Source organism: Natator depressus, chromosome 17, assembly GCF_965152275.1.
Source record: "Natator depressus isolate rNatDep1 chromosome 17, rNatDep2.hap1, whole genome shotgun sequence".
Taxonomy (NCBI): domain Eukaryota; kingdom Metazoa; phylum Chordata; order Testudines; family Cheloniidae; genus Natator; species Natator depressus.
The window spans coordinates 12,099,171-12,121,408 of record NC_134250.1 but is presented as its reverse complement, the minus strand read 5'-3'; the positions used below and the strand labels follow the sequence as shown (position 1 = coordinate 12,121,408).

Below are 22,238 nucleotides of genomic sequence, written 5' to 3'. Positions count from 1 at the left end.
CTATTACCTGCGTGGCGATATGATAAATTGTAATGTGAAGGGAATTACATTTGTCCTTCTTATTTTATGTTCGAGGTGCATCATTTGTGCAATATGCTATATAATGTGGACTTTTTATTTAATCTGTGGAACAGCTCCAGTTTAACAGGAACGTTCCTGCAGCTCCAGAGAACTTGGCTGTCAGATTCTCCAGCCCTCGTCCGATTATAATAGAAAAGCTGAAGCCACCTGATGGTCAGAGAGATCTAGGTGGTGGTGATGACACCAATTTAAGAAGTTCTGTCACATTTTCAGTCATATCTGAAGAGAAACTAAAACTGGCCATCCAGTTAGCTAAAAGGGATGTAAAACGAAGACACCTGGAAGAACAAGTGAAAGAAGCTGAAAATAAATCAGTGTTCCCCCAGACATCGGAGCAGTGCAAGAGTGTAGTATCTGAAAATCCTGCAGAGAGGAGTGCATCAAAGTCTCGGACATGCTTGAAATATCATCAGCAACTTGGTCAACCCTCCAAAATGGAGATTACCAACTCTGGTGCAAAAGTGTATCTCTATACTCCAAATCAGGGCAAGTTAAAGCCACCTGTTTCAGATTCTCCGCCCACCCATGATCCAGGACCAGGGCCCAAGCCAAGACTGAAAAAAATTGAAGATAAAAGTACACAGGAAGTCAGACGACTGCAAAAAGAACTGAGATGTTGCATCCAGAAAATAGAAGAAATGGCTAAAAAAGGTGAAAGACACAATAATTATTTTTTAAAGCCTTTTTTTTTTTTTTTTTTTTTTTAAAGACAAAATTAAATGGATGATCCATTCAGGGTATTAGTAAGGTGGTATGGAGCCTTTCACCTTTGTAACATGGGTTCAAATCCAAGCCATGTTGATAGTAAATAAAACACTGTTGCCATTTAATGGCTTGTGTGAAATGCATTGGTGATGCTGTTAGTCCTGTTCCTATTGGATAGATCTGCAGATTACAAAAAACAGTATCACAGCTAGAACCATTCTTAGCAGTTTCAGGAAAGAGACCAATGGCTGTCAGAACTCTTGCTTGTTAGAAGTGACTCACTTACATCAGGGTTGAGACACATGGGAGGTGGAGTGGTTAATTTTTTTTAGTTTTGACACTATATTGACTTGTTTGTAATATTTAGCAAGAGGTTTAAAGAGTTATAACTTTCTGTACATTCCTGCCACAACTTTATGATTTGATTTGGGAGATCATAATGGGGCTGGCAAGATTTACCTGATCAATATTGGATAAGAATATGTAAAAACATCCTAAAATGATACAGAATGTGTAGATAAAATAGTTTCTGTATTAGTTCAAGATAATGCCTTGCCAAGGTAAAGGTGCACTGTGAATTGGTCCTGCATGAAGGAAGCTCCCTTGCTTAAATCAGGATTTCCTCAGATTAACTGGGTTGTCAAGACCTATAACTCTGCATTTTGCAAAAATAACACTTTTTAGAGAGATGTGAAGAAATTTTGGATCCTGATGAAGAGCGACGAGTTCGCATTAGGAGGCAGGAGCAAGCTGCACGGTCTGCTCGGATGCTGTATGTCCTCCAGCAACAGGTAGGAACAGATCATTTTTTAAAAGGGTGTATATAAAATATGATCTATTTTGTATGCAATAGAACTGGCCTGAAACAAAAGCCTTTGAACTTCAGGGAAGTTCTAATCTGGATCTGAATTTCATGGCTGAGCCCTACCATTATAATAGGATGAACCAAAATGCCATCGAAACACCTCTGAATTGGAAAGTTGGAATCTGAACCTAGACTTTACAACACAGGCCTGTCTTTAATCTATACATACACACAGCTGGTTCTGACTGTGATTTTTGTTTTCTGAAAAAACAGGTAAAAGAAATTCAGGAAGACTTGGAGAAGCTGAGTCCTCATAAAATCAAACACACGAAGAAGGTAAGATGTATTGAACTTGGATTGAATCTTTCTGAAAACAAGTTTTTGGGATCTTGAATGAACTTTTGGTTAATTCAGTTTCTAGGTATCCATTACAAAGGCTCCTTAAGTACAACATTATTGGAGAAGTATTCTGAGACTTTAAATGTTTCCATCAACCCTCCGTCTTGGATTTATATCTATAACTCAGCTGCTTTAGTTCAGGCTAGCATAGTATTTGGTATATTGACTGTATAACTTTGATTAATAAAAACTAAAGGCAGATGATGTAATTAATGCAAGTCAGCATGGATTTTTGGAAAATATGTCCTGTCAAACTAACTTTCATATAATATATATATATATATTTTTTTTTGAGATTACAAGCTTGGTTGATAAATGTAATAGTGTTGACCTAATATACTTAGACTTCTGTAAGGTGTTCGACTTGTTGCCACATGACATTTTGCTTTAAAAAACTAAAATGATATAAAATTAACATAGTGATATGCAGAATTGTTTTAGCCATGTTGGTTCCAGGATATTAGAGAGACAAGGTGGGTGAGCTAATATCTTTTATTGGAACTCGATGTAAGTTCGAAAGCTTGTCTCTCTCCAACAGAAGTTGGTCCAATAAAAGAGATTACCTCACCCATCTTGTCTGTCTAATAAAATTAACATGGTAGACATTAAATGAATTAAAAACTGGCTGACAGTTCTAAAAATGTAACTGTAAACCAGGAATCATTCTTGAATGGATGTTTCCAGTAGGGTCCTGCAGGGATCAGTTCCTGGCCCTATGCTATTAATATCTTTATCAATGACCTAGAAGAAAATGTAAAATAATCACTGATAAAGTTTGGAGATGACACAAAAAATGAGGACAGGTCACTGATTCAGAGCAAACAAACTATATGCATTTTAATACAGCTAAATGTAAATGTACACATCTATGAACAAAGAATATAGGCCAAACTTACAGGATGGGGGACTTTATCCTGGGAAGCAGTGATTCTGGAAAAGATTTGGGTGTGTCAGTGGATAATGCGATATTGTGGCCAAAAGAGCTAATGTGATCCTAGGATGCATAGCCAGAGGAACCTGGAGTTGGAGTAGAGAGGTTATTTTACTTCTACATTTGGCCCTGGTGGGACTGCTGCTGGAATACTGTGTCCAGTTTTGGTGCCCACAATTCAGGAGAGTTCAGAGAAGAGCCAGAAGAATGATTAAAGGATTAGAAAACATGCCTTTACAGTGATAGACTCAAGGAGCACAATCTATTTCGTTTAACAAAGAGAAGGTTAAGGGCTGGCTGACTTATGGTGTATCAGGATATGCATGGGGAACAAATATTTAATAATGGGCTCTTCAGTCTAGCAGAGAAATTCAACAGCTGAAAGTTGAAAATTCAGACTGGAAATAAGACATACATTTTTAATGGTGGGAGTTATTAACCACTGGGACAGTTTACCAAGGATAATGGTGGAGTCTCTGTCACTGACAATTTTTAAATCAAAATTGATATGTTTTAGGAATTATTTTGGGGAAGTTCTATGGCGTGTGTTATACAGGAAGTCAGACTAGATGATCATAGTGGTCCCTTCTAGCCTTAGAATCTATTAAACTTTTCTGCACTGCTTAAGCAGCTGCCAAATTTCATCACAAGGGTGGATACGTCTCCATCACAATTAACTGAGGGCAAAATATAGTTACTTAAATGATCAATGAAATTCTTCTAACGGTTTTCTGAATAACATCACTTGAAAAGTGCTGGATATTTAATCACCCATGTCTTTCCTTTGTGCCACAGTCTCGAGCGATGTCCAGAGTGGCAGCTGCCCACAGAGGAGCCATTCGTGCCTTGCAGGTGTTTGCTACACAATTTACTGATCAATCAGAGCAGCAGGTTCCTGTTCATTACAAGGAGTTGGGCAATCTCATTCGACAACTATCTCTCTGTTCTGCCAAATTAGAAATGGATTCTTCTGTTCCTGACATCATCATAGACATTCTGCTACAAATTGAGGTGTGGAAAGTGCTTAATTTTTCTTCGAAGCTGATGTAGAAGAGGCTGGATGAAATATTTAACTTCTGGGTGCAAACTATATCACGGGGGGGGGATAAAATATTACCAGTAAAAATATGGCTTAATAAGTGCATGTTGCAGTTGCCAGGGTTTGTGGCTATATGGCTTTCAGATGCTGCTGTAATGGTGGTAATATAAGAACCTAGTTTGAAGATAAAGATATAGCTGCAAAATTTACTTCAGCACTATGTTCCATAACCACTTTGGTTGGAGATATTTCTGCCATGTATATGAATATCAAGTAGAAGTTCACTAGGAGTGTGTGCGGTGGGAAAAGAGCAGCTCTAAATTTTTTAAATACTTATTTATTCCAGTTGATACAATACAGAAGTTCTCAGAATCAGCCTTACGGTTGTAACCTTTTAACCCCAAGTGATTTTTTTTTTTTAAACTGATCAAGATTCTGTGGGCCATGTAAAAAAGTGGATTATTTGTTGTTGCTTATTTTAGGTGTTGAACTGACACTGCAGCCGTGAGAGATTTTTCTGAAAATATCTTAACCACCTTAATGTATTATAATGATTACAATGGCTATAATTTTATTTAAAGTGCTATAGACTGCCTACAGAAAGCAGTGATAGTCGTTGTTGCTTCAGGAGGGGAAAAAACAGTGGGCTACTTATGACATCATACTGGAAAGTCTTTCTTCCTTCCCTCTGGAAGGAAGGTGAAGGCTTTTAATCTGTTGCCCATGAGTCCACTTTTTAAGAGCGATTTTTAAATCGACTTAACTATAGGGCATTATTTGTTAGGTAGATTCTAGATGAATATCAAATTGTCTGTCTGAAGGGCCAATTTCAGGCCCTAAATGCATTTAGCAAGGACATACATTTCAAGTCTGGTTCTGGCAAGAATAATCTATACCAGAAGTGTAGTGGCCTGGTTATGGGGAATGCGTGTTAAAACCACGTCTCCTGATGCCAAGCCTCATCCTGGAATGCCCCTCTGTGGCTTCAGCACAGAAGACTTATGAAGCATGAATTGTAGGTTCTGAGAAAACCAAGAATAAGGCACAAAAGTTTTATCCTGTGATTCCCCTCACAATCATGGATATTTGTTTTTTGCCCATGTTGGATTTGAGGCCAGAGAAGTCTCATTGATACTACCATTTCAGTGCTTATTACAGATGAGTTATGCAAGCAAGAGATATGTTAGGCTAAGACTATACCATTTATCTAATACTCTATCTGAGTACTTGTACGGCTCCATCACCGTAGTATCTGAACACCAGTAATGTGTCTGTAAATGTCACAAATACTTAACCTGTTGTAGGCTACCTTGTTTATTGATCAGATAAGAAGGATTTTATAACGTTCAAACATTTTGGAATGATTTCTGGACACTCGAAATAAGAACTGATGATGCCCACCAAAATGGTCAGAGCTGCTTGTTAGGTCAGGTAGTTTTCTTGCTTACCTCCTATCGGAAGCTTTTCAGAGTCCTTCTCAGGTTTGAAGACCCCACTTGGTTGATCTAGCTTCTGAAGGTGATTGGGCACAGTCTGAAAATGGACTTCAATAAAATAACGAATTCAGTGTTAGTGAAAGGTGCTGGCTTGACCTCCCAGGGGACTTTGTTCTCTGTTCTTTAGCAACAAGGTGGGTATAACATGGCAGCAGAAGTACAAGCTTCCCCTGTACTATTCTCCCAAATGGCCCTGAAGGTCTACCTGTAGTAGCAACAGTAATTCAGTCTCCGTAGCCCGTTCAGTACTTGCCAACAAAGGTGTCAGTTAATGCCAGTTGTGATGGTTTGTTTTTGTGATATGAACTGGTGTCCACGTATTGACCATCAAAAATCGAGTAGTTGTGCTAGGATTATGTGTCTGGGCACATTTTATAACAGCAGTTTTTAGGACTTGTCTGCTTTTTAAAATCTGATAAAATACTTTTCTTTTCACAGTGGAGCTCTAATATCTGTTGTGAAAACTAGTTTATATTCTTCAAATGTTTATTACATTTAAATGCTTTTTGAGAGCTTAGTCAATAAAAAATAACGATGTAAATGATACAGGCATTTTATGTACAGTTGTTACAGTAATTATAATGACAAAGCTTTTTGAGTGATAATTTAAAAAAAAAAATCAGTAGCCTTGAGCTTTGGATCTCATCAGTCTGCCAACATTAACAAACCAAGTTTAATGAGAGATTAACTTAAATGAAAAAAAAAATTGTGGCAGGACTTGGATTCTCTGCTGGAGAAGAAACGATCACCCAGAAAAGTGAAGAAATGTCTCTCGGCATCTCAGGGTAAATCTCCAGTGAGCAGTGAGATGTTTCCAACCAGAGAGCAGATTGCATCTTCAAAGAAAGAGAAGAAACCACCCGTCTCAAAGGAGCGACTTGGACAAGAACAGAAAAAACTTTCGGTAGCTAGGAAACTCCTGACTGGTATGTGTTCTGAATACTTAATTAAAATGATTTCATTGGTTAATGTGTAAGCAGCATAGTGATCAGCAATGACATGTCATAATACATTTTTTATGTCTGAGGTGCAGAATGGCCCATTCGTGGTACAAGAGTGTTGTCTTGCTCATCGTGTGCTTGCCAGAACCCTGCAGCTTTTGTACACAATTCCTTCAGTGCTTCACATGAAATGACAACTTGTTGCCATAAGAGGGTCCTCCAGCTTCATGTACCAACTTAAACCTCATTATTTGACTTTCTTTTAAACATATCTTCGCCATGCTGTTAACTTTTTGCTTTTGGAGCACAGTTAGATTTTCATCTAAAGAGACCCTCAAATGTCTATATTGCAGCATATAGCTGAGGTGGTTCTTTACTAGTTGATTGTAATGATGTATATAAAATACATCTAACTATCTACATAGCTAATTATGAAATACATTCTAGTGGAATATAGGATTACCCACTGTTGGGGAATCTGCACCATAGATGCAGCAATGTCGGTACACAGTTGGATTGAATGAAAGGTGGTGTCAAAGCTTTAGCTCAGAATTTCCTTAGTTTTGTGTAGGTTCTTGGGTTTTTTGCCTATCTCTTAATTCTAGACTGTTTTCCCCTCGCACAATAACTTTATCCTTTTCCTTCCTCCGAGTTTCAAGGCATAGAGAAGAAGCATTGGCTTATGGGTAGAACAGAAGACTGGCAATCTGAAGTTCTGGGATTTATTTCTCTTTGCCTCTGGTTTGCTGTGTGACCTTGGGCTAATCATTTAACCTCTGTATACAGGCTTAATAACACTTTCTTTCTATATTGTGAGGTTTCATTAAAACAGTTTGATGCATCCTGAAAGCAGTCCAAAGTATAACATTAGTATTATAATGTGTAGTGTCTTCCTCAAAGGGTTGTTTCTTAGAGTAGCATATGCTAACTTCCTTTCCTTTCTTACTGAGAGTATAATCTGTGTGATGATCCTGTTTTTCATGAACTTAAAGAGAGAGCATGTCCCTAGTTATCTACTGAATTTCATGTCTCCTGCTGCTAGTAGTGTGTGTGGTCGTCTCTTTCTAGTCCTCAAGTGGCCTTGAATATAGGCATATAAACTGCTTTCAAGCATATAACTGCTTACTGAAGCAGAGCAGAGACTCAGCTTGTGTATTATTTGGCAACGGAAACGTTTGGAGTTTACCAGTATGGTGGTGGTTGTTTATTTGTAGTGCAGTAGTGCCTAGGAGTCCCAGTCATGGACCGGGACTCCATTGTGCTAGTCTCTGTACAAACACAGGACAGAAAGATAGTCCCTGCTCCAAAGAGCTTCCAATCTAAGGTTTATTTTTAACTATTTATGTAGATGAAGATCAACATGTTGCAAATATGCCATTGGCACAGAAGCTAAGCAGTCATGCTGATTTATCAGATCAAGAATTCCAGCAAGAGCATGACTCTCACACCTCAGACAGAGATGCAGTTTTAAAAACAAGTCAGGATGCATTGATGAGAGCTGGAGCTGTGAAAAAAGTCCCTGTGCTTGAAAGTGGACCTTTGAAGAAGAAAGGTGTATTATTACCTGCCAAACAGGTACAAATATGACACTTAAAATGTACCCTTTCCTCTTCTCTTATGGGAGCTTTAACTTAATGTAAGGCACTGTTAAATCAGCATGAAACCAAGTAACTTTCAAAAACTAAGTTAAAAGCGGTTTCAGACTCTATATCTGCCTCTTGGTGTCCCTGCCAGATTTTCTCTTTATAACCACATGTTCCTGTTTTTAAAAATAGTTTTCTCTGTCCTCTGTTCCATGGTTCTTTCACAATGCACGTAGAAAAAGCTAACTGACTGCCAGAAATGCGAAACTGACTATCTACAAAGTATTATCAAATGCTTTTAGTAAATGCATTGGGGAAAACAGAGAATTCTGTTTCATGTTGGCAATAGTAGTAGGTAGCACATTTTCAGACAGAAGCATTGTTGTCTTTTTTTCAGTCAGTGGTGTCCCTTTAGCATCCTTAATAAATGTAGTTTATATGGAGGAAAGGGAAGGGCTTTAACATTGCCCTTGAGATAGGTACATTCAATTAAAACTAATTAAAGCCAACTGCTTTCAGCTGCACTATTGTAAAGTTCCATTCATTTCAGGGGGAATGGAGAACACTTGGCATGTTTCATGGGGAAGCTGGTTGGAGTCACTGGGAGGCTTTCTGTTGATTTCTGTGGCCATTGGATCAGGTCTTAAATGCTCTCCCTCACTCCAAACACTGAAAAAATGACCTTATTACTCCATGGGACCTGAATGGCCACCCCTGAGTCTGAGTGTTCTGCATTTCCTTGCTTCTTGGTTAGTTCTGCTCTTGTGATCACTTAAAAAAACATATCCCTAAAAAAGCAGCATTACCACCAGTTGGAAATAAATTGCATAACTGGAAATAACATATAACAATTCTATAGAAAATTAGCGTGCAAGTAAGTGTTTGTACGGTATTTGATTTGGACTGCTGTTTTTCATCTTGGACTTAAAGTTGAAATATTTCATCCCATGACATTAATGATGTATTTATTAAAATAATTATTTGTAATTATATAACCACTTGTGTTTTAGTAAATGCCATTTGCAACCAGCAGATGGCCTCCTTGGTGCAAGAAAACTCATTCATTCTTTTTGCATGTTACTGGCATGTCCTTCTTTAAAAATCTTCTGAAATGCATCCAAAAATATCTATTTTCAATTTTTGGGCACTTATGGATGGATTTTTTTCTCACTCACCTCAGCCTGGAAAATCAGGAGATTTGGTGTAATTATATATTTATTTATTTATTTATTTTTATATAATATATATATATTTGTGCCATATTAATATCAGTGGGGCCTGTGAACAGCTAGGTTAAGTATTTTAATAATCCATAACATGACTCAGTCCATGTGTTTCAACGAGACCTCAGGATAGTTCATACCTGTGAGTGAAAAGAAGCTTTCAGAATTTACCCCCTGTAGAACAATTGTCTAGTTTCTTAGCCTAGTAAATATAAATTTAGCAGTTGTGCCACTCCCTTCTGCAGAAGTCCTAATAAATCTCTAAATAGCTCTGCTCATGAGCAGGACCAGTACTACAAATATCCCAAATGTAAAAAGCCCTTACTCATGTGAATACTGCCACTGAAATAATCGGATTGTTTGCATGAGTAAGGGATTCAGGATTGGCCCCACACTCTATTTGGGTGCAGTCATACTCTCATTAAAGTCAGTATTAAAACCTCCAGTGGCTTCAACTCTGCAGAATCAATCCCTTAGACCTGACCCTAAGAGAAGAAATTCTGATCCACAGTGTGGAATATGTATTTTTTAAACTCTGAACATCTTTTGAATGTTAACATGTCTTAAAGGGAATCCGTAAGCTTCCAAGATCAAGACCTGTGCAGCCTCAGGCAAAGCATGCCCGGTTTCAAGAGACCACTGTAGCTTTCAGGCTAAAAGAGAGCAAACCACTTGTTAAGGAGAGTAGAATAACTTGGGTACCTCCAAATCCTACATCCCCATCTGCTTCACCTAAACGGTACGTTAACATTCAAGTGGGACAGGCTTTTTATGTTTGTAATGCACAACTATATTGTAATAACTAAATATTGACACATTTTATAAGTGTTTGTATACAGATACTAGAAGTCTAAATACTAAAATGGCTGACTTTCAGTGCCTGGTATTAAATGAGGACATTGATATAATAGGCATCACAGAAACTTGCTGGAACAATGTTAATCAATGGGACACGGAAATAGCAAGGTACTAAATATATAGGAATGACAGATTAGGTTGTGCTGGTGGGGGAATGGCACTATATGTGAAAGAAAGCATAGAGTCAAATATAGTAAAAATCTTAAAATGAATCAAATTGTACCATAGAATCTCTATGAATAGGAAATTCCATGCTCAAACAAGAGTATAGCAGTAGGAATATACTATCGATTACCTGACCAGGATGGTGATTGTGAAATAGAGGGGCTACAAAAACAGAAAATCAGTAATAATGGGGTATTTCAGATATGTCTATATGGAATGGGTACATGTCACCTCAGGACGGCATGGAAATAATTTTCTAGACACCATTTAATGGCTGCTTCTTGTAGGTTCCAGGACTGGCTGCTCCAAGGGGAGAGTCAATTCTGGATTTAATCCTAAATGGAGTACAGGATCTGGTCTACAAGGTGAATATAACTGGACTGCTCAGTAATAGTGACCATAATGTAATTAAATGTAACATCCTTGTGGGGGGATATATCCAAGAAACCTACCACAGTAGCATTTAACTTCAAAAGGGGACCTACACAAAGATGAGGAAGCTAGTTAAATGGGAATTAAAAAGAACAGTCATGAATGAAATGCCTGCAAGCTTCATGGAAACTATTTAAAAACACCATAATAGAGGCTCAAACTAATTGTATATCCCAAATAAAACAAAACAGTAAGTGGTCCAAAAAAATGCCCCCACGGCTAAATAATAAAGTAAAAGAGGCAGCTAGAGGCAAAAAGACATTCTTTACAATTTGGAAGTCAAATCTTAGTGAAGAAGATAGCAAGGAGCATAAACTGCCAAGTCAAATGTAAAAATATAATTAGGAAAGCCAAAAAAGAATTTGAAGAGCAACTAGCCAAAGGCACACAAACTAACAGTAAAAATTTAAGTACATCAGAAGCAGGAAGCCTGCCAAGCAGTCGGGGGCCACTGGATGACTGAACTGCTAAAGAAACACACAAGACAAGACCATTGTGAAGAAGCTAAATGAATTCTTGGTATTAGTCTTCACCGCAGAGGATCTGAGCCGTTCTTTTTAGGTGACAGATCTAAGGAACGGTCCCAGATTGAGATGTTGGTAGAGGATATTTTGGAATAAATTGATTAATTAAACAGTAATAAGACACCAGGACCAGATGATATTCTTCCAAGAGTTCTGAAGGCACTCAGATACGAAATTGTAGAACTACTAACAGTGGTATGTAACCTATCACTTAAATCAGCCTTTCTGTCAGAGGACTGGAGGATAGCTAATGTAATGACAATTTTTTTAAAAAAGGTCCAAAGGCCATCCTTGTAATTGTAGGTCGGTAAATCTAACTTCAGTATCGGGCAGATTGATTGAAACTATGGTAAAGAACAGAATTATCAGATACATAGATGAACACAATGTGTTGGGGGGGTGGGGAGGAGAGTCCAAAACAGCTTTTCTAAAGGGAAATCATGCTTCACCAATCTACTAGAATTTTCTGAAGGGGGTCAAGAAACATGTGGACAAGAGTGATCCAGTGGATATAGTATACTTAGACTTTCATAAAGCTTTTGACAAGGTTCCTAACCAAAGAGTCTTAAGCAAACTAAGCAGTCATGAGATTAGAGGGAAGGTCCTCTCATGGATCAATAATTGATTACAAGATAGGAAGCAGCCTGTGACTGCCAGAAGCAGGGACTGGACAACAAGGAATGGATCACTCGATAATAGCCCTGTTCTTTTCATTCCCTCTGAAGCATTTGGCACCGGCCCCTGTTGGAAGACAGGATACTGGGCTGGATGGACCATTGGTCTGACCCAATATGGCCATTCTCATGTTCTTACACATTACAGATTAACAAGCAGTGTTTGTTGATTCATTGCGGGATCCAGGAATAAATGCGTGAATTGATTTAATATAGAATTTTTTTTTTTGAATGCATGTTTTAAATAGTCGTTATATTTTTAATTGATATAAATTATTTGAAGTTTAATTCAGAATGTGATAACAAAATGAATATGAGATAAACTTTTGAAAAAGTAGATCCTAAGATGGCAGGGCAAGTTCTGTTACAACTTAAATGTGGTTCTTTGAATTTATTTCCCTTCTCCACTATTTAAAAAATGTTAGCTAGACTCCTGTAGAACAAGTGATAGCTCCAACACGTTAAAGTAACTAGGACCCTGATCCTGCAGTGGGTTCCATATGGGCGTAACTCTGCTTCTGCATGGAGCCCATTGCAGGCCCTATGTTGACAAAAGGGAGGAAATTCAAGGTTAATGTTACCAGACTTCTCATGTTAATGTCCATTTTTTTTAACTCCAGTCCGGTCCTGTAAACACTTTCACACATGCTTAAGTTTGAGAGCACGCCTACACCCCTTCACTTCAGTGGGGTTACTGAAGTGAGTAAAGTGAAATGTGTGCAAGTTCTTGCAGGACTGAGGCCTAACTGAGTCGTTTTTGATATAATAATTTTGCCTGCTATGAACAGAAGTGGGAAAGGGATCTCAGTCAAATATATATATTCCTCCTTTACAGTGCTCCTTGGGGATACATGAATGCTAGTCCCAGAGCTTCCAGCAGAGAACAGTCAGCTTTGCAAAAAGAGGGAACTGAAGAAGGAAGATTGGGAGCCATTGAAAAAGAAGCTGTCAGGTTGGCCTGGATATCTTTATCCAGAAACGCAAACAATAATATATTATTTTTCTAAATATCTTTTTCTTTTCACTTTACGGAATTTAATTACATTTTTAGGGTAAAACAGTTAACACTTTTTAGTCAGGCCAAAACTGAATTAAGGCCACTTCTTCGTACAAAGGGCTAAACCACACCACTTTTTTAAACTGTCCTATGGAACCAGGGAGTCATCTTCTTGTGAGGAAATGGGAGGAGCCTCTCTGCTCTCCTTCTCCTGCCACCCCAGGAAGGAATCAAGTTAGGCTTGCAGCTCACTCTCCACCTGACTGATTGGAGGTAAAGGGTCTTACACTCTCATTTGTTCTCCTTTGAGCCCCTCCTGGCTGTCAGGAGACTTTTCATTTTTTTTCCCTTCCTCTTCTCCCACAGGGTGGAGGGAACCTGCTAATTCCTATCCAGCACCTCCAATAGTTGCCCCACTCTGAGGACTGCTCCACAGTTAGCACTAGGCTCACTTTCCCTGAGTACAGGGATACAGAGATAAGCAATGTTGTGTTAAATGGAATATATGTGCCAAAAATGTTAACATAACTCAGTCATTGTCCAACATTAACCAGTGTTAAATAAGGTCCAGAGTTTGGCGAACAGAGACCTCAGCTTGCTTAGTAGCATGGCACAAACACCATTAATCATGTTTTTAACCTGTTCTTAAATATAAAGAAAAGAAGGAAAAATAGTTAAAGCATTTGAAATGTAAAATAGTAAGTAAGGTTTTCACTTTAACAACATCTCTTGTTCCCTTTCCTTATTGCTGGAGAGATTTTAAAAGGAAAAGGGCCCCCTTGTTTGACAGTCTCTTTGATGATATCAAAGATGGTAATAACTGTACTTTTGGGGAAAACAGAAGACACTAATTGAGATGGGCTGGAGCTCCTGTTAAAGTTTGATCCTGTATCTTCCCAGTTGGTGTTTAGGTTTCATCGGGAACTACATTTACCGGGGGATCCACGTGTGGCAATTGATGCACCAGCGGTCGATTTAGCTAAATTGACCGCAGATCGCTCTCTCGTTGACTCCTGTACTCCACTGGATCAAGAAGAGTAGGGGGAGTCGATGGGAGAGTGTCTCCCGTCAACATCGTGTAGTGTGAACCCCATGATAAGTAGATCTAAGCTATGTCGACTTGAGTTACGCTATTCACGTAACTCAAATTGCCTAGCTTAGATCGACTTTTCCTTGTAGTGTAGACAAGGCCTTGGTCTCTATCTCTGGCCCTGTCTGATCAGGACATCACCTGGGATTAGGACAAAGAGGGTCTGGTGATCCAAGAGATGGTGGGTGGCAGCCATAATGGCGAAGCTTGCTTCAGTAGCCTCAATCTGTTCTTCCATCTTTTCCCCAAAAAGGGAGTGATGCGTTGAATAGCCTGTCCAGTCATTATTTCATTGGCCAATTAGGCGTAATATTTGACACACCAATACTGATTCATTAATTTCCAGATTCACATTTTCTTGCTTACCAAGCATGATCTTAACACAGTCCTTGAGTTACCTCAGTAGGCCTTTTTGTTTGGATTGATTCAGTTTTTCTGTCTCTTTTGTACCTTTTCCCATCAACATTTGTTGTTATAGATTATTGTGACATCTTATGAACTTTCACATACTTTTTACAGTTGAGCTCACAATTAGGGTAAATTTATAGACCTAATTATCAGAACATAACGCTCTCTTTATGAAACAATTCCACCTAGGGTTGGAAGCTTGTTCATAAAATCAGTTACAAAGTTTAAGCATAAAAAAAAAAAGAAAAGAAAAAGGTGCTTGGTTATAATTTAAGGTTTGCAAATTCCTTATCCCAAAATTGGGATTTACAAATCTTACTTGAGCAGATATTACAAAGATTACAATTTAACCTTTCAGATATTAACCAAGCTTAAGAATTTACAACTCATTTCATTTGTAGCTAAAAGAAAACTTAAAACTGCTGCAATTATGTGTTTGTAAGATGTTTAGAAACAAGCCATCTCTTATCTTTTCTTTGGCTGTAGGCCCAGAATGGGTAAGTATGGCAAAACTCCCCCCTCTTTTGCCACTTACACAATTAAAGCTGTTCATTTATACAAACCATGAAAATTTTATGCACTAGTGGTTAAGCTTGCTTGCGCGGTGGGGGGGGAGGGGAGGGAGTTCAGCCCTGATGGAGTTCTTACCCAGGTGTGTTGCCTCCTTTAAAAAGAAGCAACAAAATTATGTTGTTTTGGAGCCACTTTTGCATTCCTGCAACGCTTGCAACACACAAAGGCATTAAATTCACAGGCATTTTTAGTCTGACAGACATTGCCCACCTGTTTTACTATTAATATTTGTGAGGACAACATTGCTATTGTGGCAGCTTAACCCATTCTGGGAGTCTAACTTACAACGCTAGCACAGTGCTGTCTTACATGCAGAGAACAACAACAAAAATCAGTGACAAACAAAACCACCATAAAACTGCGCCAAAAAAAAAAAAAAAAAAAGGAAAAACACTTCAAAAACAAAACAGGTGGAAAAACATAAAACGACAACAAAAATCACAGTTTGGTGTTGCAGCAGCCCTTGGCTCTGTTGGTTTGAGATTATATTCATAGTCAATGCAGTAGCAGTCCTGAATTAAGCTAGCATTTTGTGAATAAGAGGATTATCTAAAATGTTATTTCAGTAAATGTCTTCTATAGCAATTTAACCTTCAACAATTTAAAACACTTAATTTTACCTCTTTTTTGCTTTCTCTTAAAAATACCTTTTCATTAAATCAGCAAAATTATTACCAATCACACAAACTGCAAACCTCATGTCATAACCATACAGCTAAGGGTAGCCTAGAATTCCTCCTTACCTGTACGGGGTTAAGAAGCTCAAATAACCTGGTTGGCGCCTGACCAAAAGGACCAATGGGGAAAGAAGATACTTTCAAATCTGAGGGGGGAGGCTTTGTGTGTGCTTTTTGTTTTTGTGTGTTCTCTGGGGAAGCAGAGAAGCATCAGGTCAGAAAACTCCTCCTCCTAAAATCATCTTAAAATGAGTCTCAGTATCGCAAAAAGAGTAAGTAAATAAGGCAAGGCCCCACCTACATCCCAAGGAAAAACTTTGGGTGTGCACACTAAGCCTCTCTCTTCTCCCCCCTGCCCCGATTTGAAAGTATCTTCTTTCCCCATTGGTCCTTTTGGTCAGGTGCCAACCAGTTTATTTGAGCTTCTTAACCCCTTACAGGTCAGGAGGAATTCTAGGCTACCCTTAGCTGTATGGTCATGACACCTCAGAATAAAAGAATAAAAAGAAATCAAAAGCATTTGTTAAAAAGATTATTGAACAATTAAAAACTTTAAAACAATTAAGCTCTTTTTTAAGCTAAAATATTAATAGTTTGTTTTTCATGCTTACCTCAAAGAAGCGCAACACGTTAAAGAATTTTAAAAAACCTTTTGTTTTAAACTAACTTTGAAATTGCTTGTTTGCCAAGATGCAAGTTTCGGAGCATGTATTAACCCTTGAGGCCCTATGTTGCAGTGCCAAAAATGTTGTATTAGATGGAATATATGGGCCAAAGGTGTTTTTAATATAACCCAGTCACAGTCCAACATTAAACAGTGTTAAAAAAGGTTTGGGGTTTGGTATACGGAGACCGCAGCTTGCTTCGTATCATGGCGCAAACATCCTTTAAACTTTAAATAAGCATGGAAGAAATCCAGACTGGGTTTTGCAATAACATACCAACTAGGCTAAAGTAATCTTGAATATGTGAATTTAGCCCACCACAATAAGGAAATTAAGGTCAAGATTTTCAAATATGCCTAACGATTTTTTTTTTGGTTGCCCAATATAAGACACCTTAAAGGATTTTCAGGGGGCTGGTATGCAGCACTTTCTGACATTAAGGCTGCTTTTAAGGGGAGTCAACTTTAGCACTCAACAGTTGAGGCACCTAAAATCACTTATCCCTTTTGAAAATCTTGGCCTAAGGATAAAAATTTCTAATCTGTTCTTAACATACCTAGTTGGTGGTACATATGTCAGAATCTTCTGTACCATGTCTACTATAATATTTAATGAGTAGAGTGTGTTAGGAAAGCTGAGGCATTACAGGGTCAAAAGAAGGCCCATCATTGTGTATCTGAAAGTAATAATAATACCTCCCACTTTCATGCCATCATGTTCCACAAATATGAATTGATTAAGGCTCTTAACACTCCTCTGGGGTACATAAATGTTGTTCATCTTTTAGGGTGGACCAGAGCCACAACCGGGGTAATACACTGTCAATGTTAGAGCAGGGTTTAGAATCCAGGTTTCTCAACTTCCACATCTGTGCTGTATCCACTAGACAACTCTGCCTCTGAAACAAAGTTTCACTTAAAGATGTTCTGGGAGACAGAACAAAGATTTTCCTTGCCTTAAATTTAACATATTTAACTTCTCATTGTTGATTCTTTGTGGTTTTCATTTACCTTGAATTTACATCATTTCATTAGCTAGTCTATGCAAACATACGTTTTATTTTCTTAACTTCTCTGTCTTGCTATTTCATATCTGAAGACTAGCGTGGCTTGATGCAGAAACTTCAAGAAGAACGAAGGAACTAACGGAATTCAGTAGAGAAGAAATGGAGAAAATACAAAAATTGAGGTAATTATCCAGTTTAAAAGTGTGATGCACAGAAGCAGATTTGGTAGCAGATCTCTCACGTGGCCCTGTTTTCTTAAAGTGGGTTTATGTTCTTTTGTCACATCAGATTTTCACTAAAATGCATCATCACTTTTTTTTGTTTGTTTAAATAGGTCAGAAGGTGCTTCTCCTACACAGCTGGCAGACAAGGTGGAGAAAGCAGTTCGGGAGCGTTTAGAACCTCTCTTGGATAAAGCTCAGGTAATGCAATCAAAGCTTATGCTGACATTTTGAAGAGTCTCTCTTAGATTTATAAAACATTTGTAATGGGGAAAGCAAATGGCAGGTTGCCTTAATTTGATTAGCGAAAAACATGTCCAAAATTTTTCACCCAATCCAAGCAATTTTAGACATTCATTTGCAGAATATTTTTCTTCTCAGTGTGGTCCTTGACTGGAATAAATTTGGAATAAATTTGCCATATCTGCAGTAAATTAATGTTTTTCCTGCTATCTTGTGGCCAAGCAGATAAACTGGAACATAGTTTTGAATAACTATGAGCATTCCATGTTCAATATTACTGGTGTTGCTCAGAGTATATTAGGAATTCATGTTATAGCTTTCCTTAATAACATAATGAATTTGTGCTAATACAGTATAAAAAGTATTTTGTAAACATTAACCTATTTCTGTTTCATTAGAAGGTCAATCTTTCTTTGGAAACAAACACTTGTTTGAAGGATTCTTCATTTATAAACAAACTGTCATCCCAGGCTGCTGAAAAAGTATGTTCTGTTTTGGATATAATGGAGTAAAGCTGTTCAAAATGCATGATGATGTTTTCTCTTGTATGTGACGTGAAAAGGATAGGACATTAGATTTGATTTCCTAAACTGTAGCTTATGTCAGTGGAAACTAAATAGAATGACCTCTTTAATTAGGATGTTGATTATAGAAACGTTTTTGTCGGTTGACGAGCTATCGTGTTTTAAATATACAAAGTGTGAATTCATTAAACATGGAGAAAATAGATATTAAGTATTTTTTAAAAAAAGCAAAATCATTTTCAGAAAATTAGTATATAAGGCTGTTATAGACATCCTTACTATGTATAGTATTTGACCCAAAATATTTCACACTCTAAGGATATGTTAGAAAAAGTAATTGAAATATAGAAAGGTATAGCTAGGAAAATAGTCCTGTTAGAGCAAAGTTATCCAGCTAAATGGTCAAGCTAAGAAGACATAATTGAGATTTACTTTGGCTCTGATCCTACAAACACACACGAGTAAAGTTAAGCATGTCTGTAAGTGTTTGCATGATTGTGTTTTAGTTCAAGTTCTGTGAATTCCTACGGGATTCCTGAATTTGGGGAGTGAGTGGATCAACTGTCCTAAATTTGAGGGCCTGATCCTTCAGCATGCTGATCTCCCTCAACTCCCATTGGCTTGCGTGATACCCTTTTCATAGGGTCCTGTACATGCTGAATTAATTTTACTAGCTTGGCTTACTATATGTGTGAAAGAAAAGTATTAAGAATGTAATTAGATTTGCATTAAAGGAAGCAGTTGAAAGAAATGACAGCCCATTTATCAAAGCTAATAACTGCTTTTAGAAATTTTAATTATAGACATACATTTGAACCGCACACACAAAGCCAGTTCAAATGTATATCTATAATTAAAGTGTGTGTGTGTGTGTGTGTGTAATATATGTTTTGGGGGTTTTGTATCTGTAGGCTGCATCCAATGCAGATATGCTGAGTGAGAAGTTATTGGATGATCTTTTGGAAGATACAGCTCAGGAACTCTGGAATATGGAGCAACACAAGAAGATGCAAGCTGAGGCTGTAGCCATGCATGACAGTCCTAGTCTGGAAACAATGCTGCAAAGAATGGAAGAAATCGAAGTAAGCATGTGTCTAAGTGTTGGTTGTTTGCAACATTGTCACCTTGTGTATCTGTCCATACCTTACAACCTGAGCCGGTACATTGTTTTTTTTAAGCAAGGTCTTACTGGGCCAGAACTTGGACGGAAGGCCTTGAAGGAGTGTCTACATGTAGCAGAAAGTAGAACCGTTGATTCTATATGTGACACTTTCCGTCTGAGTCAGTACTGGACCAGTGATCATGGAATAAGAGTAAGGATAGTCCAGTGATTAAGGGGCTAACTTTGGAGTTGGAAGACATGGGTTTCCTGCTTCATCACACTTCCTGTGTTTCTGTGCCTCAGTTCCTCATCTGTACAGTGAGGATAATAACTCAATAATTGTGAGGTCTCAGATACAACAGATACAGGGGCTATCTAACTACATAAGAGAGAGAAAGTCCAAGAATGGTGCTAGTGGTGCTCCCTGAGGTGTCTCCTTTAGAATGAGATGACTTATTGAAGTCAATGGAACAACTCTTCTGAGTAACTGCTCACCAGTGAGAGTAAGGGTTTACAAGATGTTACAGCAGTTTAGCTTACACACTATATGGATCTCCAACTTATGGTCAATTTCACATAGCAAAGAAAGTAGAAATGAGCCTGGAACCAGAAGCTAGTCAAAGCAATTGAAGAAGAATATCTGTAAATATAGCTACATTAAAAATACAGCTATATTACAAGTAAAAGTAAGGGGACTTATAGACTGGGCATAGGCCCTGATCCTGCAAACACTTATGCACTTGGTAAAATTTAGTGCAGTGAGTAGCCCCGTTGATTTCAGTGGGACTATTCATTGTATTAAATGTTTGTAGGATCTGAGCCATAGGATGTACAATCTGCAATCAATCTCCATACTGGCAGTGTGCTTTTTGAGACTTACAGTGCTGTACTTCAATCATGATATTTTCATAACGATTATTTTTTCTGTCTCTATTATATTTAGGAATGGTAGTGGGGGAGGTGGGGGTGGAAGATTTATATCGTGATCAAAATGAGTCATTGTTTGCTTCTCCATCAAGCTATCACCAGCACGGTTGAACTGATTAAATATCTGTTGGTTGATTTTAATTTTGTAAATTTTTAAGAGATACCAAGATGCAGTTTGCAGGAGATTTAGTCAGATTGTCTATGCTGATTCAGAGTTCTGGGCACAGGAAGAGAAAAGGGGTAAGTGTTGGCTTTTTTTTCTTTTCTTTTTTTAATACAATTTCTTTTTGCTGCAGTCTCCATCTTCAGATGTTAACATCTCCTAAACAAAATTAATAGATTAGATTTGATAATATTAATCACATAGCACCCATTTGGACTTAAGTATGTTACAAACACTATATCAAAAGGAATGTTTACAAACTGTTGCTTTAAAAATTAATATCTAAAAGCAGGAGAGGCTTACTGAGAAGCTTGCAAGCTAAAGTACCAGTGCTACAATTGGATTGATTTGAATAGATCTGATTTAAGTCACTGAAGCAGCATTTGGATGCAAGAGTCTGCCTGTATGATCCAGTTGCAGGACTAGGGCCTGAGTCTTAACAGGGGATATTTGATGTTGATTTAAGTGAAGTTTGGTTTCTTCTTTCTTCCAGTTATTCTTTGACAAAAATGTAATTCATCTTTTTTTTTTCTTAGTAGCACCGATATTCTTTCCCTTTCTTCTTCTGAGTGTGGGTGAAACTTGCAATTTGCCATGCACAAAATCTTAGGAAATGGGTTCCTCCAGTCCTCCCCCAACTCAGCAATAGCAACCACCACCTATGGGCTACAATAGCATGTGTTTTGTCTCAGGTCCTGGCCCTAACACTCTCTTCATTCCAGCCTAATTTGAACGAGAACAGAGCCCATCTCTCCAGTGTGTAAAAGGTGTGGACATCCCCATTATGTGATGGTTTCTCCAAGCACTCTTTCCCAACCCCTCCTACACCATGTACTATTGTGCTAACATGGCACGGAAGATAGGAATTTACCCTGTTATAGCACAGGGATCGGCAACCTTTGGCATGCGGCCCGCCAGGGTAAGGCCCCTGGCGGGCCGGGCCAGTTTGTTTACCTGCCACATCTGCATTGGCCTGGAGTGGTGAACCGCGGCCAGTGGGAGCTGCAATCGGCTGAACCTGCTGACATGGCAGGTAAACAAACTGGCCCGGCCTGCCAGGGGGCTTACCCTGGCGGGCCGCATGCCAAAGATTGCCCATCCCTGTTATAGCCCATATCAGTTAAGCTAGGTGGGCGGGGAGGAGGAGGAGGTGGCAGCGTGGGCTTCAAGATAAGTCTGGTTAGCACTGCTCCACTATGGAGTCGTGATAATGACTTCATAACTGAGGTACTCTTTCCATTCTAAACCTTGGTTTTGACCTCCTTCTAATTTACCAGAAATTCAGTCGGCCTAAAACGTCTCACATTCAGTCCCAAACCAGAGAGAATGTTGTACTTAAATGTTGGTTCTCAACATTTTGGTATGTTCTGTGACCTCATCCCTTCTTTGTAAATGTGAGCCTTGCAGTTTTTCCATTGGATCTCTCCAAAAATAAGATATAATGGATTTACTGACCACCTTCAACTTTATTTCTCTCTGTCTTTGCCGACTTCTGCTTGCTTATTTCTAATTATTTTCACTTCTTTTCTATTGATCCATGTGTAACTGAGTCTACCTCCCTTTTCTGAAGCTTTAATTGGTGGATTTTCTTTTATTCTTTTGGCCTCCTTTTTCATACACCATTGCCAGAAAGGACAAGGAAAAAATGAAAATAACATATAGATGCAAGTAAACACACAAGGTTTTTTTAAAAAGAATTAAAAACACAGACCTGTATAAATCACTTTTTCCTCTCTTCTTTCCCCTTTGCTAATCTGTTTCAGAATTCTCAATGATTCACACATTT

At 38.2% G+C, this 22,238-nt stretch overlaps 1 protein-coding gene across 3 annotated transcripts in view; it reads left to right on the top strand.

The window, feature by feature from the left end:
• KIAA0753 (KIAA0753 ortholog) overlaps positions 1 to 22,238 on the top strand; it is a 36,009-nt gene that overhangs the window by 2,387 nt on the left and 11,384 nt on the right. For 2 of the 3 annotated variants that reach the window (XM_074974860.1, XM_074974859.1), the window contains exons 4-16: positions 135 to 732; positions 1,471 to 1,577; positions 1,865 to 1,927; positions 3,717 to 3,932; positions 6,172 to 6,382; positions 7,746 to 7,972; positions 9,773 to 9,942; positions 12,692 to 12,808; positions 17,365 to 17,454; positions 17,607 to 17,694; positions 18,135 to 18,218; positions 19,172 to 19,342; positions 20,448 to 20,529. In XM_074974860.1, coding sequence (XP_074830961.1) covers positions 135 to 732; positions 1,471 to 1,577; positions 1,865 to 1,927; positions 3,717 to 3,932; positions 6,172 to 6,382; positions 7,746 to 7,972; positions 9,773 to 9,942; positions 12,692 to 12,808; positions 17,365 to 17,454; positions 17,607 to 17,694; positions 18,135 to 18,218; positions 19,172 to 19,342; positions 20,448 to 20,529 — 2,224 coding nt within the window. Of the gene's footprint in view, positions 1 to 134; positions 733 to 1,468; positions 1,578 to 1,864; positions 1,928 to 3,716; positions 3,933 to 6,171; positions 6,383 to 7,745; positions 7,973 to 9,772; positions 9,943 to 12,691; positions 12,809 to 17,364; positions 17,455 to 17,606; positions 17,695 to 18,134; positions 18,219 to 19,171; positions 19,343 to 20,447; positions 20,530 to 22,238 lie in introns of those variants that run through there. The other variant, XM_074974861.1, reaches the window with a different exon arrangement.